Source organism: Trichomycterus rosablanca, chromosome 6 (genome assembly GCF_030014385.1).
Source record: "Trichomycterus rosablanca isolate fTriRos1 chromosome 6, fTriRos1.hap1, whole genome shotgun sequence".
In the NCBI taxonomy this organism is placed as follows: domain Eukaryota; kingdom Metazoa; phylum Chordata; class Actinopteri; order Siluriformes; family Trichomycteridae; genus Trichomycterus; species Trichomycterus rosablanca.
This window is the reverse complement of record NC_085993.1, coordinates 12909881-12936332: the sequence shown is the minus strand read 5'-3', so window position 1 is coordinate 12936332 and position 26452 is coordinate 12909881. Positions and strand designations below refer to the sequence as shown.

Genomic DNA, 26452 nt, shown 5'->3' with positions numbered 1-26452 from the left:
GCTTGTCTTCCTTTAGTCCTGGATGGGGGCTCAAGTCGAGCAAGACTAGAGGCTCGGAGGTTGCGTGGTACAGAGCGTGGTTTGATTAGGCCACGAAGGTAGCTTGGGGCTGGTCCATTTTTGGCTTTGTAGGCGAGCGTCAGTGTTATTATATATATATATAATGTGTGTGTGTATTTACATTTTCAGCATTTAGCAGACGCTTTATCCACTTACAGTACTGTGACAGCATACAATCTAAGCAATTGAGGGTTAAGGGCCTTGCTCAAGGGCCCAACAGTGGCAACCTGGCAGTGGTGGGGCTTGAACCAGCAACCTTCTGATTACTGGTCCAGTGCCTTAACCGCTAGGCTACAACTGCCCTGTATGTATATAGATTGTATCTGTGTATAGTAATCACATCTATATCATTATGTTGCAGTTTCTGCACTACTTTGTCACTTTTACACACTTGTTCACTTTAAATAGCTTCTATTTTTTTAATTATATTTTTAATTTTTCTACACTTTTTACATTTTAAAAACATTTCTATATTTTTTGTATAAATATATATTTTGACTACTTTGTAACTGTGGCTGAGCAGTCACAAAAGCATTTCACTGCCAGTTGTACTGTGTATGACTATGTATGTGACAAATAAACCTCGATTTGATTTTTGAGGTACTGGCCTAGTAATATGAAGGTTGCTGATTCAAGCCCCACCATCACCATGTTGCCACTGTTTGGCCCTTAGGCCCTAACCCTTCATTGCTTGCCTTGTATTCAGTCACACTTTGGATAAAAGGCTAAGCGTCTGCTTAATGCATACATGTAAATGTAGTCCAAGCACCCAATTGTCAATTATATCCATTAAAAGTAAATAGGCCTACACACTTGTTCTAAATATGAAGTGGTCTCAATACTTTCTTAATACACTGTATGTACTGTATATATCCGTTCTATGACGTTCAAGAAAATGACAAATAATGAAATTTAGTTCATACTTTATTTGAAGTACTACCACTACGCATAACTGTTTTATCATTGTTTGGCTTACTCCAAGAATGACTGATTTTCACCATCATTTTCACAACACATAAAATGTAAGCTGTTCTGTCTCAGTTGATGTAGAACAGAAAAATATGCTTGCTTTAATCCAGTTAAAGCGTTCTTTGTCTTGTTTGCAGGAATCTTCTGGTTTGAACTCTTTTATTCTGTACAAAAAAAGACAGTTAGTATATAATAAAACATATTTTTTTATTTTAGTAAAATAATTACAGTAATAAAATTTGATTAAAAATACTTTTAGAATTTATATTACATAAAGTGTGACCACTGGGTTAATAACGACTGGAAGGATTTAATAAACAGTGTAAAGATGTGCCTGTTAATAATCAAAAGCATGTTAAATGTATCCAGATGAATTGTATGTGTGACTGTTAGAAATCACACTGTCTGTATCGTATTGTGCAATTGTGTAAAGCTTGAACCCGGTAAATTTTTGTGTGAATGACACAAAGCTTGATATTTACACTAGTTTGAGGTTTTAGAGAACATATTATACCATACTAATATGGTATATTAATAATATACCAATTCAGAAACACACCTCTTACTGTGAAATTCGTGGATGATTCAGCCTGGCCCAGAGGGTTCTCTGCTACAACTTTGTACTCTCCTGTGTTTTTGGGTCCAACCATCAGAATTAACAATGAGCAGACACCACAGGTGTTGGAGATGTAGTAGTTGGTGTCTGTGTTGAGACTGACATTGTTGTGGTACCAGGTAATGTGAGGGGCCGGATTGCCTCTCACAGCACAGCTCATGTAGCACTCATAGCCTTTTGGAGCTGTGTGCAGCTTTAGAGGCACAGTAAATCTGGGGGCTGACTGGAAGTCCAAGTTCTTAGATTCTGACCTGTTTACCTCAATCATCCCTAAAGAAATAAGAATAGAATTTAGTATTTATTGTATACAAATTGTCAATGCATTGTTTTTCTGTTCATGATGGTAAAGCACTGACACTGTATTGTCAAAAGTATGTGGGCATCTGACTGTTTGCTTGTGGTTAGATATCCCATTCCAAAACCATGTCCATTAACATAGACCTTGTAGCTCTAACAGCCTAGGAAGGCTTGTTACAAGATTGTTATCCTCAGTCAGTAAAAGAGCATTTTTAAGGTTAGACAGAAATAATCAACCTTCCAGTCCTATCCCTCCAGTTCAGTAGGTTTGAGGTCAGGGCTCAGTGGAAGGGCACTGGAGTATCTCCACACCAAATGCCAAATTTATACACTCTATTAACAGTAATTGTGTCTGCAACACCTGAACTCAATAATTATGAGAGATGTCCACATACGTTTGGTTGTATCGAGTATTTTTAGATGTAACCACTGATCTTGAATAGTAAGCACAGTCATACTTTTAGCTAATAGTTACACAATATAAAATACACTGTCAAATCCTTAAATCAAGGCATTTTCTGGTTGGGTGGAACAGTGGCCCATGGTTTCTCCCTTTGGTACTTTGATTTCCTCCTAGTTTCTAAACACATGCAAACAATGATTTAGTTTAGTTTAGCTTTAAACTGTGAGTGTGTGGTCTCTTCCTCTGATGGACTGACACCAGGTCCAAGGTGTGTTCCTGCCTGGTCTCCAGATGAAGACAGACCCACTGCAACCCTAACATGACTAAGTGGTTAGTTAAATTGATTGAATTCCTGAACTTAAAGCAGATTTGTGTCCTTTAAGATGTTCTGCACTGTAAATACAATGTTTTACTCTGTGTTACAGCACTGATTCTCTCTAAAAACATTGTTTTAATTAAAAATGGCCAGCTAGCATATGAATGATTAAAAACTGGCCCTGTAATTATATCCACATTAGATATTTTATAAACACTGGTAAAAGATATCTAAAATAGCAATATGAGTTCAAACCTTTCTTTTTAACAGTTCCCCATGTTGGAGACACTGATGGTTCCGACAGCCCCATATCGTTCTTAGCAAATACACGGAAGTTATACTCTCGGCCTTGTATGATGTTAATGGTAAATTTATAATTAAAGAGGTTGTCTGCTACTGTCCTCCAGGTTTGCTTCACAGAGTCCCGTTTCATCACCATATAGTGAAGACGGTCATCTAGTTTCTCATCAGGAGATGGAATCCAGCTGAGAGTTACTGTATCTCTTACATTTTGCTCAAGCTCCACCGGTCCTGGGGGCTTTGGATTATCTGAAAAATGTACAATTATATATTTCATAAATATGACAAAGTAATTATTTACACATGGGTCAAAAGAAAATGTCCAGAACACCAAAATTAGCCAAAACAATTACCAGTGACTCTAATTTCTACACTGAAGGTGTCCTGGCCCACTAAATTCTTAACAATGATGGTGTATAGGCCACTGTCAGATCGTTCAGATGTTGGAATCAGTAGCTGGGAGCCTTTATCTGAATTAGTAACTGTCACATGTTTGGACACAGGCACACCATCCTTTAACCAAGTGATGTCTGGCCAAGGGGAAGCCTGTGGATGAAAACGGGGTTAAGGTTAGTACTTCAGTATTTAAATCATAAAATAAAATAATACAATAATTTTGTATGCTACATTATAAAAATATTATATATTATATATAATATAATACATATATATAATATTATATAACCATGCATATATTACATATATTAATTAATCTTGGATTAGTAAATAGCATCTAAACCTACATAGGCTGTACAAAAATGCAAAGATTTGGGTACCTTTAAAACAAAACCCTTTGCTAGAAATCCTCTGAGCTATGTTTGGATTCTCTCTGTAGTGATAGCGCTTACCCTCCTCACAGATCTAACATTGTATTATTGACCAGTATATGCAGAGGCTATCTGTCATATTTAAAGCTGCATTTAAATATGTAACTTTTTTGGAATATAGACCTCTTGTTGGCTGAAATGTAAGCAACTGTATGCATCCTATTAGTTGTATTTTAGTACATCAATAAAAAACCATACAGTTTTAGAGTGTGCAGATAATTTTCTCTGCTGATTTCTAAAGACTTCATTTATGTTTAACCTTCATCCAACCTATAAAAGTGGCTATGCCTGCCTATAGAAACCCCAATAAACTACCAAAAGACTGTAAATAGCTACAGGAAGGACACCTGTAGACTTGCTTAATTAGTAATAATAAGTAATTTGCTTTATTGATTGGTGTGGGTCAGGAGCAATGGCCTATGGATAATATTGAAGTGGGATATTAGTAGCATTAATACTCAAAGACATATAATTAAAGCCCTACATAATTCACGGCCATGAAAACCATGTCACAGACCGTGAGCCTTGTTCCATATTATAAGCAATTTGCAATGTGTTTAGCGATTTAACATTTTTCATTTGGTAGAATTCAACTGCCTCACGTTTACTGGATAATTTGCACAAGAGGCGATCCTAGGAATACTACGGCAATTCAATAAGCAACCGGTTAGTTAAAATGAAATGCAAAGCAGCGAATTTTTGTCTTTGAGACACATGAAGCCTCGCACCGTCACTGCATGTTCTAGGTTTACATACACCGTTAAGGTAGGCTATGTTGTGTATTGTCACTTCCATTTATTCTATCATTTAATTTGTGAGTGTAATTTAATGACTGCCGTGAAATGCCGTGAAATTTTCTTTAAAAATCAGTGAAATCTGAGATTTTTGAAAAATGAGGTTCGTGAAATTAAGCACATTTTCTCGAGAATTTAGTAGGGCCTTACACATAATAAATAAATGAGTTTTAAAAACTCTGCTGTTCCTCTTTCAGATCAGGTATGAAGACCAAAAGTGTCTTGGTAAAACTTAATTATTATTAAGGTTTTATTTGTATTATTTTATAATATTAATTGTAAATTGATTGTAGAATTAATGGGATTTTTTCCAATTTATAACCCATGGGGAATGTAAACTTTTGCACTAAAGTAAAGTACAGTACCTCAAAGCGTATACTAACACGGACGGTATCTCCAGCTTTCACAACCATAAAATTTTTCATCTTCCTGTCAGTGAATTTTGGTTTCACTGTAAAGAAAAAATATGAAATTAAAGTGCAGTTCTTACAGATGACAAAACTAAAACTAAGAACGTTAAACACTTACCAGGTGGAGGCATGGCAATAACATATTTGTCAAATGCTTGAGGAAGTCCCTCTCCTCCTTCATTGGTTGCAATTACTCTTACCCAGTACTTAGCCAAAGACTTCAGACCTGCTACAGTAAAGGAAGTCTTGATAGTAGCGTTTGTATTACAGCGGCTCCAGTCCAGTTGGTCTACAGGCCGGATTTCCACAAAGTACCCTTTTGCTTCATCTTCAATTCCTTTTATAACATTTGGTTTAGTCCAGGCGAGGCACAGACTGGTGTAGCTGGAGCCGGTTGGCTTGAGATCTTTGACAAGTCCAGGAGGCTCTGCACTTACAAAATTAATTTAATAAGCCATCTGAGAAAGAAATAATACATGTATCTAATGAGTCTGATAAAGTCAGTAGTTTAATCCTTCTTACTTTGGGGGTCTCTTGCAAATACAGAGTCAGAAGGAGCACTTGGTTCTCCAGGACCACATGCATTGATTGCAATCACTCTGAATTCATACTCGCCCCCCTCCATCACATCCTTCACTGCATACTTCTTCTCTGATGACAATATAAAAATAAATTTAGTATCAATAATATTTAATATCAAATACATATGCATAAAATAAGCAAATAAAACATGTTCAGAAACCTCGAATTGGTTCATCTTTAGGGTTCACTTGACTCCAGAGGTTGCTTCCCTTTTTGCGTTTCTCCAGGTTATAGCCTATAATACTGCCCCCTCCAGTGTTTGGTGGCGCGATCCATGACAAGTTAATGCAGTCCTTAAAAGCACTGATCACTTTTGGACATGCAGGCTGACCAGGAAATGCTGCAAACAAATACAGTGTGTGTGTGAAACTGCTGACCATCAATTAGATCTAAATAGCTAATACACAAGACGAGTCACCTCATTTTTTAAAATTAATATACAATTACACTGTTAAATTAATTACACACTGAAATGAATGTGCTTGTGTATATCTAAAACATACATTTGTCTAAAACATACGTCACTAAGCCTAGTATCTGTTCATACTCAAACAGATACATTTGAAAACATGTTGATTCAGATAATAAGTTAGCATGCAAAATAAATGGATGAAAAATGGGCCAGTGATAGCTCAGTGGTTAAGGTACTGGACTAGTAAACAGAAGGTTGCCGGTTCAAGCCTTGCCACCACCAAGATGCCACTGTTGGGTCCCTGAGCAAGGCCCTTAACCCTCAATTACTCGTTGTGTAAGTCGCTTTGGATAAAAGCGTCTGCTAAATGCTGAAAATGTAAATGTAAAAATAACCTTAAAACCAGAATAGCTAAACTCTACAACAGTCATTTGTCTGTTTGAGCATCACCAACAAGTTACCAATTTTGTAATGTTACTGTGCTTGTGTTGTAAAATTAAATTATAGCCAAATATAGCAAGCTTTATGGTTAACATTAGCATGTTAGCTTAAACATAAGCTCTCGTTGTAATGAATATGGTTTACTTTTACCTTATTTTTCATACAGGACCTTGACATGCGGTAACTTACAGAACTACAGTATGTGTAGCTTTGAGACAAATAATGGAAAGCTAGGGTAAGCGTGACCCCGCTGCTGCTAAGTAAAACTAGTGTGTGCTGGCCACTAGGCTGATGTTAAATTGTGTGGTCATAGGGGTCAAGAGAAGGAACGAGAAAAAACCCAGGTCGATGAGATAAGGGCCCAAGTGCAAAGTGCGTTTTAGTGATCCAACAAGGTGAAAACTATTTACAACTATTTACAAACTGTACAAAAATGATACATGGCTCATATCAGCCAATTTACAATTTAAAAACAAAAAAAAATATCCATATGCTAGGACCGAGTTGGACCTGAATCAAACGACTCCGATTCACAAAGGCAGTCCGCTCGTCTCAGAATCAGTGTCTCTCTCACTCTATAACTCAACTCAACTCAACTGTTGGCCGTTGCTGTTTGCCACTGTTTGCCGCTCGCTTAAAAGCGTACACCGATCCGCCATAACATTAAAACCACCTCCTTGTTTCTACACACACTGTCCATTTTATCAGCTCCACTTACCATATAGAAGCACTTTGTACTGACTGTAGTCCATCTGTTTCTCTGCATGCTTTGTTAGCCCCCTTTCATGCTGTTTTTCAATGGTCAGGACTCTCCCAGGACCACTACAGAATATTATTTGGGTGGTGGGTCATTCTCAGCACTGCAGTGACACTGACATGGTGGTGGTGTGTTAGTGTGTGTTGTGCTGGTATGAGTGGATAAGACACACTGTGCAGTGCTGATGGAGTTTTTAAACACCTCACTGTCACTGCTGGACTGAGAATAGTCCACCAACCAAAAATATATCCAGCCAACAGCGCCCTGTAGGCAGCGTCCTGTGACCACTGATGAAGGTCTAAAAGATGACCAACTCAAACAGCAGTAATAGATGAGCGATCGTCTCTGACTTTACATCTACAAGGTGGACCAACTAGGTAGGAGTGTCTAATAGAGTGGACAGTGAGTGGACACAGTATTTAAAAACTTTAGCAGCGCTGCTGTGTCTGATCCACTCATACCAGAACAACACACACTAACACACCACCACCATGTCAGTGTCAATGCAGTGCTGAGAATCATCCACTACCTAAATAAAACCTACTCTGTGGTGGTTCTGTGGGGGTCCTGACCATTAAAGAACAGGGTGAAAGCAGGTTAAAAATAGTATGTAGAGAAACAGATGGACTACAGTCAGTAATTGTAGAACTTCAAAGTGCTTCTGTATGGTAAGTGGAGCTGATAAGGTTGATATGGTTGATCAGTATATGTGCGCGGCAAATGCGGGACACCGATGACGAGTATGTATACTTAATTTTTTTACCAGTTCGCTTCAGTCTGTTCATTACATCCGTTATTATACCCGCTCAAAGCGCTCCGTTCAGATAAGCACATCATTTGTCGGAAAAAAGTCATTTTCGCTTTAGCAGTGTGTGTGTGTGTGTGTGTGTGTGTGTGTGCATGCGTGTACAGTATGTTTAGAGGAGAAGGGGATGACGGCTTGATCAGGAGCGTCATCACACTAGCTTGCTAACATTTGTTAGCTAGAATAATAAGACATTGTTAAATAGAAAATGATCCTCTTTTATCTGATCTCACCACACTGCGTATATGGGATTAAAATATGTACTGATCTTCAACATGTACTGAAGGCTCTGTGTTAGACTTTTGGGAGATCTTGCATTGCATTCATTTTAATTAAATGTTTTACACAAAAATATATCACATTATGTATAAACAATGTGACATTTTAAACACATTTTATGGGTTTGATTATGGTTCACAGGGTTTATCAAGCACATAAAATGGAACAGAAATACGTACCTAATGTGCCAGCTGCAATTTCACCAGTCACCATCATGTCACTTATGCCTTCAGAGTTCTTGGCCCTGATCCTGTAGCAGTACTTCCTTCCACGGTCAATGTTTGTATCTCTGTAAGTGGGTTCTGCATTAATGTCTCCAATTTTGGTCCAGGTGTTACGTCCTAGCTGCTGGCGCTCCAGGTTGTAGTTGGTGATAGGACAACCCCCATCATCCTTCGGGGGCCTCCATTTGAATTCTATAGCAGACAAAGAGCTTTCCACTACTTCTACAGGCCCTTGTGGTGTAGTTGGTTTGTCTAGAAAATCACAAGTCATATATAATAATGTAGATAAAACAGGTTAGATTATTTTCTTATAATATTAATTGTCTTGATTATGTTTCATAAATGTGTATGTGAAATCAGCATACCAAGCACAATAAGTTTTGATGTAGCCTCGATGGTGGCAAATTCATTCTTTATTTTGATTTTGACTTCTCCAGTGTCTTTACGCTGACATTTGGTTAAAAGTAGTCTGCTCTGAGTGAAAGAACTTTCTGTTTTGACATTTGGGCCATTCAAAAGCTCATCGTCATCTTTAAACCACTGCACTTTCAATGGTTCCTTTCCTGAGAATGGAAGCTTGAAAACTGCATTTTCACCAGCTTTTACAATCACAGGTTCTGAGAACTTGCCCAAGGCATCAGCACTAATATTTGGTGGATCTAAAGAAGAGTAAAGTAAAAAAACTAAAATCAAAATTGCATATGCAATAATCTAATTAAAGAAATAAATAAAATCTAAAACTGTATAGTTTTCACCTTCGATACTTAATGCAGCCTCTGATTTACGTCCATTTGCTTCAAATCTATACGTCCCAGCATTTTCCTCCTGACAATTCTTGATAATTAGTTTGTGAGTGGCTCCATCTTTGATAATAGTAATCCCATCATTAGATTCCAACTATATCCGAATGCAAAGAGAAAATACAAGAAATACTATTATTTATTTGAGAGTTACTACAATGCATCTCCTTTATTAGGCTTCAACAAAATACACATTAAATGTTACATGTTGCATTATGAGGCACAACAAACACTTTATGTATTAAAGTACTAATTTTTTTTTTTTTTTTTAACATACCTTTGTGTATGTTTATGAATAAGTAATTTTCTAATAAGAACAAAGTCACAAATGATTGTGTGTAGTTTTGAAATTGGTTGTAGGTTAGTCACCTTTTTACCATCTTTGTACCAAATTCCAACAATGTCCTCACTGCTGAGTGTGCAGGACAACTCTGCAGTCTTCCCAACATTAGCACTGGTATCTGATAATCCACTGAGAAAGTAGGCTTGAGGTTCTGAAATTACCATAAAAAAATTTCAGCTTTAGGTGATGGAGGTAATATCCTTTATCATTGTTGTCCTTTTCAAAGCAAAAATACACATAGCCAAGCTTGATTAGAAAACAAAATCTCCTTACCGTTTAGAGTGTCAGGAACCAACGGGCCATCTCTGATGTGCTTCTTGTGCTTTGTTTCTCCACTTCCATCTTCATTTAACCTGTCTCCATCTGTTCCTTCTCCACCTTTTCCAACTCCAGTTAATTCAAGACCTTGTTCTAACCCATCTCCAGATAACCCGGAATTTTTTGATCCATCTTCCAACAGTCCCTCTTTTCTCAAGATATCTCCTGAACCAAGTGTTCCCATTCTATCATTTCCTTTACCATTGCGCTCACATCCTTCTCCTCTTGTACCATCTACACTAGTCCCATCTGTCAGGTTGGATCCACCACTGCCATCAACTCCATCTGCTTCAGATGCACCTTTGTTTGCCATCTTATCCTTCTCTTGCTGCAGCCTATTAGCATCATTTGCACCACTTGAGACTTTCCTATGGGCATTTGGATCATCTACATACAGTGAAAAGGATAACATAATGAATAACACCCAAGAAAAACATAACAGTATGACATAACAGTAGTCATTTTAAACTTATATCATATAGGTATACAAACCCACCATTCACAGATAGGGCTGCTTTGCTCATCTTGGTCCCAGCAATAACTGTGTAGATACCCTTGTCCTTTGGTTTGCAGTTCCTTACCACTAGACTGTGAGTAAGCATGTCTTCTGACACTTTTATGTTGTATTTATCGTCATTCTCAATAGAGGTATCACCATAATACCAGCTGAGTTTTTTCACAGGAGCAGATAGGACACACTCAAATGCAGCGTCCTGACCTTCAACCACATTAGCATCCTTTAAAACGGCACCAAATTCAACATCAGGAACTAAGGAAACAATGTGATTCAAGTTAGCACACACTTCAGTTAAAATTGTATAGATTTACTGATTCATGATGTGCTGCAAAAATTATCCATCCATCTCCACATGGGACTTTTTGAGCTCTTTTAGAATGACTTCTTTTTTGCTTCTCTGACCATGGCTTTTTTGCCTGGAGGTCCAACAGCCCAACTGTGGTCCTGGGTACACTCAGATAATACACTGTAAAAAAATCCTTGTTTGGTTATGTTCTGAGAATGTAGAAATAAATGTTGGCACAACATGAATTATGGAAATAGTTGGTCCAAAAACAAAAAATGTGTTGTGCCGTCAGCTGTAGTAGTTTTACTCTTCAACTTAAAATGTTAGGTTCAGTAAACGAGTACAACTGTTTTCACTCAACATTTCAAGTCCAATGAAAAAAACGCTCCAGAGGGACGTCTTCGCGCCAGTTTTTATGGAGAGAAGAGGACTTTCAAACAACCATTTTATATTAATGAGGAGATTTCAAACAAACAGTAAGTATCTTAACATCATTACATCTTATTCACGAACTGAAACTGAACTGAAAGCTGCACAGAGGACGTTTCCATCATTTCAATATGTTTTTAAACGTAACTCCACATGCCACCACTACCTCTTTTACTTTGGTCTGAATATTAAATAACTATAGACAGAGTATGTTAAGCTGTGATAAAACACTGTATCAAACTAGTGATAGAGTTACTGAATCTTTCCACCACTAGCCGTGTCTATTAAGGAACCGACTCTTACACTGTTAGCGAACCGACTCTTGGACCGTTACTCTGCATTTTACTAAAATATTTTGGAAGCCTGTTGAGTTACTGTATTGTAAATAACGTTAAAGCAGCTGGATGCTGCTGTCAGATGCTTCTGCATCCACATACGTGTGTGAAACGGTGACTTCGCTTTTATAAACGTTGTTAACAAACCGTGGTGTATAGATATTTTTAGTTGTTGAAACGAGTGGAGAAATTCTAAACGCAGCACATTATGTAAGTGAAAAGCATTAATTAATTCATTTAATTTGAGTAAGCGTTGTTAATCTCTGGGGAATCTAAGCAAACCTTTCTTACTTTAGTTTATATGAATATATCAATTAATATATATATAAATATATCAGTTAAAAATTTGAATATATCATCTAAAAATATATATAAATATACCAGTTAAAAATATATAAATATACCAGTTAAAAAATATATAAATGTATCAGTAAAAATTATATGAATATATAAGTTAAAAATATATAAATATATCAGTTAAAAAAATATAAATGTATCAGTTAAAAAAATATGTTAATATATCAGTTAATTGTATTTGGGATACAATTTCAAGCTTAAAAAAAAAGAGTTGCTAATAACCTGACATTATGATTTTACTTTAAATTTGAAGTCAACTAAAATTCAATCTTAATTTTTATTGTTATTAAAAGAAATCTACTTTCCAAACAACAATTTCACTTTGTAATGATAGTACACCATCTGTAGATGTCACTCAGTTAATATCAAACAATTCTGATGTATCATTTTTAAATAAAGGCCTTTATATTGTCAAATTTTCATTATGTTAACTCTAGAGTCTAGACTGTTATTAAAAAGAATTTTCTAGTTTCCACTAAACAATAAAACTTGATAATGATAGTACACCATCTGTAGATGTCACTCAGTTAATATCAAACAATTCTGATGTATCATTTTTAAATAAAGGCCTTTATATTGTCAAATTTTCATTATGTTAACTCTAGAGTCTAGACTGTTATTAAAAAGAGTTTTCTAGTTTCCACTAAACAATAAAACTTCATAATGATAGTACACCATCTGTAGATGTCACTCAGTTAATATCAAGCAATTCTGATGTGTCATTTCTAAATAAAGGCCTTAATATTGTAAAATTTCCATTACTTTAACTCTACGTATATTGTCACATTTCAATTTCCATCATTCCATTTTAACTCTAGACTGTTATTAAAAAGAATTTTCTAGTTTCCACAAAACAATTCTACTTCATAATGATAGTACACCATCTGTAGATGTCACTCAGTTAATATCAAGCAATTCTGATGTATCATTTTTAAATAAAGGCCTTTATATTGTCAAATTTCCATTATTTTAACTCTAGACTGTTATTGAAAAGAATTCTCAAAACAAATCCACTTCATAATGATAGTACACCATCTGTAGATGTCACTCAGTTTATATTAACAAGCTGTCATACTTTATTGATCAAAAACAGTGACATCTACAGATGGTGTACTATCATTATGAAATGGAATTGTTCTGTGGAAACTAGAGAATTTTTTTAATAACAGTCTAGAGTTAAAATAATGGAAATTTGACAATATAAAGGCCTTTATTTAGAAATGACACATCAGAATTGCTGTCAGGTTATTACCAACTCTTTTTTTCAAAGCTTGAAATTGTATCCCTAATACAGCTTGCAGGAAGAAATGGGTTTATTTATTTTTAACTCATATATGTATATATTTTTTTAACTGATACATTAATATATTTTTAACTGATATATTTCTGTATTTTAACTGATATTTTTATATATTTTAACTGATACATTTATACATATTTTAACTGATATATTTCTATATTTATAACTGATGTAGTCATGTTCAGGTGAATTTTTTTTAATCAGTTTTACCAGACGCTATTACCCTAATGTTTAGTATATGCACATCCTTCGAAACAACGTGGGGGCTGATTTGACTGAGCATTTCGAAGTGGAGGCTGGCTTGACCACAGTCATTTTATTAGCATGTCAGTGCTTGTGTTAATATGCAATTTCTTACACATAAATGGGGCTCTGATATTATTATGTGTTCCAGAGTATACAGAAGCATTACAGGACCACAAAGAACATGAAAACAAGGATTCTTGAAGTGGTGAAGGAGAGTGCTGTTTTATCAAGATCACTGTCCAGTGCAGTCAATGTTGCAGTTGTAATTGAAGAAGATGTAGTAATGGACAACCTGCCCCACTACACTAATGCCTTCAAGACACCAAACCATCAAAACTGGTTTTTATTCCACCTTAAAAATTAGCAATTACATTTAGGTGCTAAGTTGACTTGTAATTTGTAGTTGCCCTTGCACCTTAAAAGTTACATTTAAGCTCTACTTACATTTTCTAATATAAATTGTTTCAATTACACACTATAACATGTATAACTTGTAATTTGTTTGATGCTTGTGAATGCTGAATGTTAAAAAAAAATGTATTGTTTATATGATCCATGCAAATAAAATGTATTTGTTAAGAATTTACATTTGCTATGCAGTGCTCACTTATTCAGTATATTTTACATGTACTTTGATACTAATTATTAATTAACTGGACTAAACAAATGTAGTTTACAGAATTGAAAATATATTGTTGGACCAACAAGATGTATTTGATGAATTTCATTGACACAACGTATTTTTTTAGTTTGTCCGAAATTGTACAATTGTCAGCAGAACTTAAAATATATTGTTGGACCAACAAGATGTATTTGATGAATTTCATTGACACAACTTTTTTTTTTTTTGTTGGTCCTAAATTCTATGGTTGTCAGCAGAACTTAAATTATGCATTTTAGATAACTTAAATTAGGCCAACTAAAAAAATTAGATGCAACGGGTCACTAAGAATTCTTAAGTTGAAGAGACTTGAAATTGTTTAGTGATATTTTCATATCCTCGACACAGTTTGATTGTGGAGATCCACAGACAGTTCCTTGGACATGGCTTGGTTTTTGTCATGACAATGTAGTGTAAATCATATGAACATCAATTGAGTTCTAGACACATCACAAGGATAATTACAGGCAACAATGAACCTGACCACAATTTGGAGTACTACAGCGAAGGGCATTTGTGAATAAAATAATTTAGATAATAATAGAAGCACTTTGTAGTTCTACAATTACTGGCTGTAGTCCATCTGTTTCTCTACATGCTTTGTTAGCCCCCTTTCATGCTGTTCTTTAATGGTCAGGACCCCCCACAAGACCACTACAGAGTAGGTATTATTTAGGTGGTGGATCATTCTCAGCTCTGCTGTGACAGTGACATGGTGGTGGTGTGTTGGTGTGTTGTGCTGTTATGAGTGGATAAGACACAGCAATGCTGATGGAGTTTTTAAACACCTCACTGTCACTGCTGGACTGAGAATAGTCCACCAACCAAAAATATCCAGCCAACCCCGTGAGCAGCATCCTGTAACCACTGATGAAGGTCTAGAAGATGACCAACTCAAACAGCAGCAATAGATGAGCGATCATCTCTGACTTTACATCTACAAGGTGGACCAACTAGGTAGGAGTGTCTAATAGAGTGGACAGTCAGTGGACATGGTATTTAAAACTCCAGCAGTGTTGCTGTGTCTGATCCACTCATACCAGCACAACACACACTAACACACCACCACCATGTCATTGTCACTGCAGTGCTGAGAATGATCCACCACCCAAATAATACCTGCTCTGTGGTGGTCCTGTGGGGGTCCTGACTATTGAAGAACAGGGTGAAAGCAGGTTAAAAAGGTATGTAGAGAAACAGATGGACTACAGTCAGTAATTGTAGAACTACAAAGTGCTTCTATATGGTAAGTGGAGCTGATAAAATGAACAGTGTAGAAACGGTGTTATTAAAAACAGCAATAATAATAATAATATGAAATATACTTCTTACTCTCCAATCCTGATGAAAACACGTTTGTGTCCTCAACATCCACTTGATATAAACCAGCATCCTCTGGACCAACATTGGTGATACTAAATTTGTATTTATTACGATCTTTCTTTATAATGTGTTTACAGGAATCATCTGTGCCATCACCATAATCAATCATTTTCCCATCCTGCAACAATAAGCTCACTTAGGCAAACTCATTTTTACAGTTTCTGTATTTACAGCAGAACATTTATGCAGCTAGGTACACTAGCTTACCTTATAGAGATAGATTTTGTTGTTTGGATCTTTAAGCTTCATGTCAAGTTCAAATTCAGCATTTCCGTGTGGATTCAACTCAATATGTTTCAAATTTTCAACGTCTTCAACAACCTTTTAAAAACAAGAGATAATAAGTAGATAACATACAAAATAGCATAAAACTTATTTCTACAAATGTTGTTTTTTTGGAACTGAATGATTGGAATATAGATTGGAATCTAGTCTAACTTCACTTTTTAGCACAGTCAACATATTCTTGATAGGGTTAGGGTCAGGACTTTGGAAAGACCATTCCAGCAGCTCACTTTTAGTAGATTTGCCAAAACTAGTTTTTGTTGTCACAATGCTGGAACACAAAACACTGTTGGGTTTAAATGCATCTTCATTTCTCCTTTACACATACTTGTAATCATTGTGACCAAGTAATAAAATATGTGTTTTGTCAGACCCTGAAACTCTCACTTAGAAGGCTGTTTTCCTTTGCTTTAAGGTGCTGACTTTAAAGCAGAATCTTCATAGTATCTTCTAAAGCTAAAAATGTTTTTTCAGCATTATTGAAATTTTCTTTCCAGTTTTGGCAAAGAGACCACTGTTTTATGTACTTTGTACTCATGGACAATTGTTAGTACAGAATACATTTGGACATAAATGTTATAAGAGTATTAGTTATTCTCTTTTTGACATATACTCTCAATCTAATGGTTGCAGTCAAACTAGCCCTAGTCATACAAAGAACAGTTGCAAAAATTATTTTGACTTCTAGTACAGTACATATGGTGGTTTCAGAAAGTATTCAGACCTGCTGCAATTTTACTTAAATGGACAAAGTTGGAAAACGCCACACCTGGGTTTACAAGGGCCCACAACTTACATTGCATTGTTTGGGTAAAAACAATCCAAGAAGTTCAAGGAACTGTCTGTGGATATTTCCAATTAAATTATGATATTTAAGGCTTCGAGTGTTCCCAAGACCACAGTGGCCTTAATTATTTTGAAATAAAAGAAGCTTGGCAGTCTTTTGCCATTTAACCTGATGAAGCTTCAGAGGATCTGCGATCAAGAATGGGATAAACTGCCTAAATCCAGGTGTGCAGAACTAGTAGAGATGCAGCCGAGAAGAGTTTTGAAAAACTTTAAAACATTATGCCACTTCATCATTATGTGTAAATAAGAAAAGTTTGGTGGGTAAGAATAGCAATTATATCCATTTAAAATCAGATCCACAACACAATAAAGTGTGCAAAAAAATCCAGGGGTCTCAATATTTCTTAGAATCCACTGTAAACGTCCCATTAAATTGATAAAAAACTTTCATGAAGGAAAATTAAAAATAGAAAATGAATTAGTTATTCAAAACAAAGAGAACTCTGATTAACCAATTTCATTTTTTTACTATGAAGTTCTAATGTTCAAAGCTGTTAATACCTTAGCCTGTTCATCTTCTCTCTCCTTTTTCATCTGGTTAAGTCGTTTTAGCATCCAGCGAAAATCAGTGATACCATACTCCCGACAAATGCGCTCATAGTCTTTCTTTTGAGCACTTATTAACATCTCCCAAAACTTTGGGTCAATTTCTCCTTCTTTCTTGGGTTCTTCTTTTCTCTTCTTCACAATGCTGTACAGAAAGTACTAAAAAGTCAACTAACATTTTTGTAAGTAAAATTTATTTTTTTGGGCTGTTCCTTTAGACTACGACGATGTATTAGGCCCACTGTAAAAAATATTTTTATGTTTCGATTTCGAGAATAAAGTCGAAATATTATGAGAATAAAGTCGAAATATTATGAGAATAAAGTCGAAATTATTTCGAGATTAAAGTCAAAATATTATGAGAATAAAGTCAAAATTATTTCGAGATTAAAGTCAAAATTTTATGAGAATAAAGTCGAAATATTATGAGAATAAAGTCGAAATATTATGAGAATAAAGTTTAAATTATTTCAAGATTAAAGTCGAAATATTATGAGAATAAAGTCGAAATTATTTCAAGATTAAAGTCAAAATATGAGAATAAAATCAAAATATGATAATAAAGTCAGAATATTATGATAATAAAGTCGAAATATGAGAATAAAGTCAAAATTATTTTGAGATTAAAGTCAAAATATTATGAGAATAAAGTTGAAATATAATAATAAAGTCGAAATTATTTTGAGATTAAAGTCGAAATATTATGAGAATAAAGTCAAAAGTATTTTGAGATTAAAGTCGAAATATTATGTGAATAAAGTCAAAAGTATTTCGAGATTAAAGTCGAAATATTATGAGATTAAAGTCGAAATATTATAATAAAGTCAAAATTATTTCGAGATTAAAGTCGAAATATTATGAAAATAAAGTCGAAATATTATGGCCAAAAAGTGTGCAGCCGTCGTAGGTTTGTCAGTTCAGAGAAGCACGTGTCTCAGTAACTGGATCGGCACGCAATTGCTGAGGGCAGCCTATAATGAGTGTTACTGTGGTTATCCAGTAACCCGTGATTACTTTTTTTGGGTGGTTGTTTGTATTTTGTACACATCCATCCACATGACATGATGACTAAACCTGTCAATGCAACCATTTATAGTGATGCCATACAGCTTTAGTTTATCGTACGAGTCCATAAGGCTCGGGTGAAGTACTGCTGACGACGCAGATGCCAAGCGCACCAGTGGCGCACGTTCTTCTAAATAAACACAGTTTATAGCAAAGCTGTTTCAGTGTCCTCATACTAATAACAAACTGGTGCTGATGTGGCAGGAGATTTCTTTATTTGTAAAACCGATATGAAAGTATAACAAATAATGAACATCCCTCATGGCTATGGCCATCCCTCATGGCTATGGCCATAATATTTCGACTTCGACTTTAATCTCGTAATTATTTCGACTTTATTCTCGAAATCAAACTTGTATGACTTCATTCTCGAAATTATTTTGACTTTATTCTTGAAATCGAAACTTATACGACTTTCTTCTCGAAATCTTTTTCTTTAAAGTGGCCCTAATACTCTATATTATATATAATATAATATTTCTAAAACAACAGTATTAAAAGTGCCGGTTGTATCACTTTACACAGTTTTCTTCAGCATCTTTCTGAAGTCTTCAGGGTCATTTTGTAATGTATCTGGAAAAAAAATATATATATATATATAAATAAACCTATAATAAATACTGAAGATAATAAAGTGACACTTTTAATATCTAAATAATGGAATTCAAGCTTTTTAGCTTAGACATACCTGGCTTCTTTTTTTTTAATCCAGCTGAAAAAAGAGAATGAAGATTAAATAAAAGATACAAAAATGTGTTGTTATTTCTATAACTCAAATGTATTATTAGGAATGTAAATGGTTATTAACTGTCAATAACTTTCAGTGTAGCAGTGCAAACAGCTCTTCCAAATAAATTAGTGGCAGTGCATTTGTATGTGTCTGCTTGAGCTGCTCTCACATTTGGAATCTGCCATAAAAAAAAAAAAAATTAAATACACACACACTGTTAATACAACTACCAGCTACAATTCATGTGTACAGCAACATTTAATATAGTACCTCTAATATGTACTCTCTTCCCCGTTTATCATATCTTGTCTTGTATTTCTCTTGATCAGTTGTATCTTCTTTGTTGCGGGCCCAAGTGACAATGGGCTCTGGGTCTCCTGTGACCACTGCTTTGAAACAGGCTGTTTTTCCTGCAATTGGCCGGGACAAGTTATTCTTTAGGATTTATGATTAACATACAAATCTTTTAAATATGCACGATTTCCACAGACAATAGTCGGAAGCTGTGTGGCATTCACTCTGGCTACTCAATTAAAAGGAAATGTTATATTATTTATGTTTTTATATTATTTATGTTTACATAAAATAAAATATTTCTGTTTTTCTGACAAAATACTACAATTCTCCTTGTGTCTTTTTTACAAAAATATTCTTTATTAAAAAAAAGAATATACATTAGCCAGCTAAATGATAAAATACCTTCCTGAAGAGTTACAGCAATGGGTTTCCTGGTGAAATCAGGGGTAGATTTTCCAGGTGGCAGGTGCTCTACATATTGTGTTATCATAACTCCAGGTACTCTGGATCTCTTCTTGATGGCCACTAGAATCAGTTCAGTTGGGTAAGTAGTACATTACAATGCATGCATTATTTAAAAAAGATCAAAATAGTAATAACAAATTCAAAAGAGTTAGTCATCCAGCCGTGTATATGCACATGACAGCTACTGTATATTGGTTTTAAATTTTTAACCTTTGAAACTTGGCCCATGCTTATAAAGGAACTCCTAAAGATGTTGTGGTAAAGTTAATGTATGTGACACCCCTGATAGATTTAGGATTTTTTGGAATATTCTCCACCAGTTGATAGATTCCTCTTAGTTTCTTTACTAAGCTCGGTTGAGCCCAGGAGAAGACACAGACAAGTACCAAACATCTAACTTTATTTGGGGAATTAACAAGAATAAATACCTAAGGATACCTAGTTGGTAGACAATGAAAGCAGGCAGCTGTTGTACAAGGTGTAAATACTTTCAGGATATATGTATATAAATAAATAAATAAATATATATATATACAGTATATACCTGTATATATATATATATATATATATATATATATATATATATATACTGTATATATATATATATATATATACAGTGTATCACAAAAGTGAGTACACCCCTCACATTTCTGCAGATATTTAAGTATATCTTTTCTTGGGACAACACTGACAAAATGACACTTTGACACAATGAAAAGTAGTCTGTGTGCAACTTATATAACAGTGTAAATTTATTCTTCCCTCAAAATAACTCAATATACAGCCATTAATGTCTAAACCACCAGCAACAAAAGTGAGTACACCCCTTAGTGAAAGTTCCTGAAGTGTCAATATTTTGTGTGGCCACCATTATTTCCCAGAACTGCCTTAACTCTCCTGGGCATGGAGTTTACCAGAGCTTCACAGGTTGCCACTGGAATGCTTTTCCACTCCTCCATGACGACATCACGGAGCTGGCGGATATTCGAGACTTTGCGCTCCTCCACCTTCCGCTTGAGGATGCCCCAAAGATGTTCTATTGGGTTTAGGTCTGGAGACATGCTTGGCCAGTCCATCACCTTTACCCTCAGCCTCTTCAATAAAGCAGTGGTCGTCTTAGAGGTGTGTTTGGGGTCATTATCATGCTGGAACACTGCCCTGCGACCCAGTTTCCGGAGGGAGGGGATCATGCTCTGCTTCAGTATTTCACAGTACATATTGGAGTTCATGTGTCCCTCAATGAAATGTAACTCCCCAACACCTGCTGCACTCATGCAGCCCCAGACCATGGCATTCCCACCACCATGCTTGACTGTAGGCATGACACACTTATCTTTGTACTCCTCACCTGATTGCTGCCACACATGCTTGAGACCATCTGAACCAAACAAATTAATCTTGGTCTCATCAGACCATAGGACATGGTTCCAGTAATCCATGTCCTTTGTTGACATGTCTTCAGCAAACTGTTTGCGGGCTTTCTTGTGTAGAGACTTCAGAAGAGGCTTCCTTCTGGGGTGACAGCCATGCAGACCAATTTGATGTAGTGTGCGGCGTATGGTCTGAGCACTGACAGGCTGACCCCCCACCTTTTCAATCTCTGCAGCAATGCTGACAGCACTCCTGCGCCTATCTTTCAAAGACAGCAGTTGGATGTGACGCTGAACACGTGCACTCAGCTTCTTTGGACAACCAACGCGAGGTCTGTTCTGAGTGGATCCTGCTCTTTTAAAACGCTGGATGATCTTGGCCACTGTGCTGCAGCTCAGTTTCAGGGTGTTGGCAATCTTCTTGTAGCCTTGGCCATCTTCATGTAGCGCAACAATTCGTCTTTTAAGATCCTCAGAGAGTTATTTGCAATGAGGTGCCATGTTGGAACTTTCAGTGACCAGTATGAGAGAGTGTGAGAGCTGTACTACTAAATTGAACACACCTGCTCCCTATGCACACCTGAGACCTAGTAACACTAACAAATCACATGACATTTTGGAGGGAAAATGACAAGCAGTGCTCAATTTGGACATTTAGGGGTGTAGTCTCTTAGGGGTGTACTCACTTTTGTTGCCGGTGGTTTAGACATTAATGGCTGTATATTGAGTTATTTTGAGGGAAGAATAAATTTACACTGTTATATAAGCTGCACACAGACTACTTTTCATTGTGTCAAAGTGTCATTTTGTCAGTGTTGTCCCATGAAAAGATATACTTAAATATCTGCAGAAATGTGAGGGGTGTACTCACTTTTGTGATACACTGTATATATATATATATATATTGGAAGCATTTGTCCACCAAAGAAAAAGCTCATATGAGCAGGTAAAAAAAAAGATACTGCTTTTTATTAGCCTTATTTATTATGCTAAAATGGAAGTATTTCAGTTTACTATTAAATCATATTAACTACATTTTTCTTGTTATAGTTGTTGATGATTATAGTTTTAATTTGTGTGGTAATTAATTTCCCCCTGTCTCTCCTGTGTCTTTCTATTTGATATCTTTGGAAATCCCTGATTATAGTTTGATCTGTATTACAGACAGCTCATATATGGCTAATCTCTCTGTTGAATGGACATTGTAGATGTGCTGAGGTTAATAACCAACAACTTTCTCATACCTGAACCAGGAGGCACATCATCTTCACCTAAAATATAGGCAAGGCAAGGCAAGGCAAGTTTATTTGTATAGCACCTTTCATACACAGTGGCAATTCAAAGTGCTTTACATAAGGAAAAAATTAATTAAAAGCATTAAAACATTCCTGAGATCTAGAATCTCAGAAAGACTTCTTGCAAACATTTAGTTACAATTAAGAGAGCATGAAATTCAAACAAGAGAGATAAAAAATTAAGAACGTGAAAAATTAAAAGAAAATATTGTAAAATATACCCTACAATTTGGGAAATACGAAATTAAAACAAGAGAGATAAGCAATTAAAACATGAAAACTAAAAGAAAATATAGTAAAATATACACTACAATTTAGAATGTACACTACTCTATAAAAATAATTATTAAGAGCATGAAAAACTAAAAGAAATAGGGTAATAGCAAAAATTTCGAGCTCAATCATAGGCACAAGAAAAAAGAAAAGTTTTTAACCTGGATTTAAACATTTCTACATTTGAGGAACATCTAATATCTCCTGGCAGTCTGTTCCAGTTATATGCAGCCCAACAGCTAAATGCTGCTTCACCATGTTTAGTTTGGACTCTGGGCTCAACTAGCTGACCTGAGTCCATGGATCTAAGAGATCTACTGGGTTTATATTCTCTAAACATTTCTGAGATGTATTCTGGGCCGAACCCATTCAGTGATTTATAGACCAGTAGCAGCACTAATATACACATAAAGGAACGGACAGAATTTACTCACATGCCCATTGGCAAAAGCTACAGAACATTTAGGAGCAATTTAGGAGCAATTTAAAACTAGTAACATTGTAAAATGTTTAAACACCACAGGTGGTGCAATAATGCTTTAGTATTAAAAGGTTAAGGGTTGCCACATGAGGCTGGCCACTTTGCCAAAATTGCTTATAGACATAATTGTCATTATGTTATCAGAGACAAATAATTAAAAAAAGACCACTGGAATTGTTTCAAGTGTTCGTGGATATACACCGAGATACATTCTTGGCTCTCTACATTCTCATATACACTAAGCACTTGTAATAGCAGTATGGCTGCATAATTGACTGTGTTCAGTGAAGTGTGCCTGTTTAAAATGGATCTCCTTAATTACAAGGCTAAAGTACACCCTGAAGAGAGGAACAGTCCATCACAAGGCATAACACACATACACAGACTTTGTAACCGGGCACCTGACGTCCTCCACTGCCATATGAAGCAGAGAGCATGAAGTAATGTCTTGTAGTTCCAAAAAAACTACAAAAACCAGTCACCACCGCACTCATTAGTTGAACTCGATACACCTGAGGCAGCCCTATATTAGCGTGCTGTTGAGTTTTTCAGTGAGACAAAGCCCATGTAGTAACAGTCGTATTTGTAAAATTTAATGAAATAGAAAAAAAAAAAAAAAAAAAAAGAAAGAAAATAAATAAATAAAGCAATGGCTAACTCCTTTTATTTTAATATTAGTGCTGTGAACTCGAGAAGTGTTGTCGGACGTTAGCTTGAACGTGAGCAGTGTTGTGGGACGGGAATCCTAGGGCTGCTCACGTCCCCAGTTTTCTTTAATGAGATGCCCAAGGTTAGCGTGGACATAAGTCTTCGTTGTGAAAATCCTGGGGCTGCTTATGTTTCCGTTTATCTTATTTATATGCTTATTTACATCCTCATCGCTAAAATAAGCTCGAATCAATTCCAGCGATCGACTCCCTTGAGTAGAATCGATTCGTCTCAGCGTTTTTTTGCTTTGGAGTTCTATGCGCTTTGCGACACGCAGTGGCCGGATAGCGTAGCGCACTAGACGGGGTTCACACTTTCTGAGGTAATGAGGTAATTAAATTATATAAGTGCTCTTTTTTTTCTTTTTTAATCACTTTTGGTCTTTTCTATTCTTCTTTTCTGCTTTGGGCGTAAAGCGCCGAGCTGGTGAATAGCTTTCCATTATAATCACTCTACTATGTTGCTCCATCTAGGGGCAATGTAATGTAGCCACTTCAACTTTTGCATGCAAGTAGAAGGAAACCAACATGGGCATAAATAAAGTCTGAGATGTGTCAGTTTTAATTTGATTATTATTTTAGTTTGGAATATCATGCCACACATTACCATTATTACAAATGCAGTTCCAAGTAGGTTGGGTCAGTGGAAAATGGGGAATATAACAGAGAGCCATGATTTGCAGATAATTTTGACCTGTTATATGTGAACAACAGTGTAAAGACAAGATATTTAAAGTGTATTGATTTATACATGCTTAAAATCAGGATTCCTAATTTAGTAATTGCTACATTCCAAAAACTGGGACAGGCTGGTTTACCACGATATTACACCACCTTTCCTTTTACCAACATTCTGTTAACATTTGACACTAATGGTATTGTAGCGTCGCTCTAGGGGCCCGGCACAGGCTTTACCCAGAAAGCCTTGCGGCAGTGGTGTCTAAGCTCACCGTAGCCGTGTATCCCGTTGTTGGGAGTGGGGTGGCTGCGGTGAGGGTTGGGTAAGTAGCCTATATGTTTGTCTGTTGTATGATTGTATGTGTGTATGAATGAGTGTCTGTCTGTCCCTAAACCACTCAGCTCACTCGCGGCCCTGACGCTAGCCTTCCTACTCGCCGGCGCCACATTGGTGTCAGAAGTGGGATTGTGGCATTTGGGTGGCTCTGGTGGTACAGTGGGCCAATATGTCCGGTCTGTCTGAGTGCGCTAGCCCAGGTGGCTGTAGGGGCAGGGTGCCTGGTCCAGCAGTGGGTGGAAGAGCGGCTCGGCAGTGTAATGGGGTGCGGTCCAGACATGGAGCCACCCAGTGGACGCTGGTGAGTAGGTCACCGGGACAGTTGACCATTAGGGAGGGGGCAGTGTAGCGTCGCTCTAGGGGCCCGGCACAGGCTTTACCCAGAAAGCCTTGCGGCAGTGGTGTCTAAGCTCACCGTAGCCGTGTATCCCGTTGTTGGGAGTGGGGTGGCTGGCTGCGGTGAGGGTTGGGTAAGTAGCCTATATGTTTGTCTGTTGTATGATTGTATGTGTGTATGAATGAGTGTCTGTCCCTAAGCCACTGAATGAACTGCCAAGGGCAGCTCACTCGCTACTCACCGGCGCCACAGTATTTTTGATAATTTCCCATTCCCAACTTTGTTGGAACCTGTTGCAAGCATTAAATAAAAAATTAGTGTAAATTTATAAACAGTGATTATAAAACTAGAAATACTGTAGGTATTTCTTAAGGCAAGAATATTTTCTCCTTTCTGTTTTCAAATAAATAACTCTAAGTCACTGCAAATCACTGCTTTCTGTTTTTATTTGCATTCTACCAACTGTGCCAACTTTGGAAATCAGGCTTGTGTTCTCCTTATTTTTTTTTAAACAACGTTTCAATTAAAAACATTGTGTAGGGAAAAAAACAAAAATCCAGTGGAGATATTCTATCAGCAACAACACGTAGACTACAACACCATAATGTTGTGTGATCTCTTTTAGACATTTTATATACTTTGTTATAAATTAAGACTAGTAGCTGACGGTTAAGACACCACTCCTGGTAGAGTGGGTATCATAATCCTAACCTCCAGTCACTGTCTGTGAAGGTTTTATGTTATTCTGTTATTGTGGGTGGCACATCAGTAAAATACACTAGCTTACTACCTCTGGGATCCAGGGTTAGAATCCCCAGCGGTGCTATCAGCCGGCGGGGTGTGTGAATATAGACATGATTGGTTATGTCTGTGAATGGAGGGGATGCTACACAATGAATTGTTCAATCTACGGTGTGCCACTGCAATGGGAAACCAGGACCCACTACGATCCTGACAGGAAAACAGGAAAATGAAATGAAAGGGGGAAATGCTGTGAATTTTTACCAGTTACTCTTGTTTTCTTTCTGAAAAGAAAGGTAGGCTGGCTGGTGTAAATTGTGTTGACTGTATGATTGATGCCCTGTTTAGGGTGTAGTGCAGTGTGTGTGCAGTTTGTCCTGGTAGCACAGGGCCCAATGCAACAATAACCAGAGTCTAGTGGTTAGTAAAAATAAATAAATGAGACATTAACCAGTACTGTCACTTAAAAATGTACACACTTTTGTCTGCTTTTATATACAGAAGGTTTAAGAAATAGATGGACTTACCA

The 26452-nt window shown here is 36.4% G+C and overlaps 1 protein-coding gene across 1 annotated transcript; it reads right to left on the bottom strand.

Annotated features, from left to right (window-relative positions):
* Positions 1-1013: 1013 nt before the first annotated feature.
* LOC134316899 (immunoglobulin-like and fibronectin type III domain-containing protein 1) lies at positions 1014-18765 on the bottom strand. The gene is made up of 16 exons (XM_062997433.1): positions 18734-18765; positions 17103-17292; positions 15675-15788; positions 15417-15585; positions 10450-10722; positions 9662-9786; positions 9248-9389; positions 8858-9151; positions 5735-5914; positions 5515-5643; positions 5111-5419; positions 4948-5033; positions 3315-3507; positions 2917-3210; positions 1589-1915; positions 1014-1193 (listed from the first exon to the last, which is right to left on the bottom strand). Exons 1-16 carry the CDS (start codon positions 18748-18750, stop codon positions 1189-1191), a joined length of 2847 nt encoding a protein of 948 aa, XP_062853503.1. The 5' UTR covers positions 18751-18765; the 3' UTR covers positions 1014-1188.
* Positions 18766-26452: the final 7687 nt, after the last annotated feature.

Excerpts from the sequence above, each read along its gene's own strand:
- LOC134316899 (XM_062997433.1), bottom strand. Across the intron at positions 15,586-15,674 it reads ACAAAATCTATCTCTATAAG|GATGGGAAAATGATTGATTA; the intron begins GTAAGCTAGTGT and ends TTATTGTTGCAG. Across the intron at positions 1,916-2,916 it reads GGGAACTGTTAAAAAGAAAG|GGATGATTGAGGTAAACAGG; the intron begins GTTTGAACTCAT and ends TTATTTCTTTAG.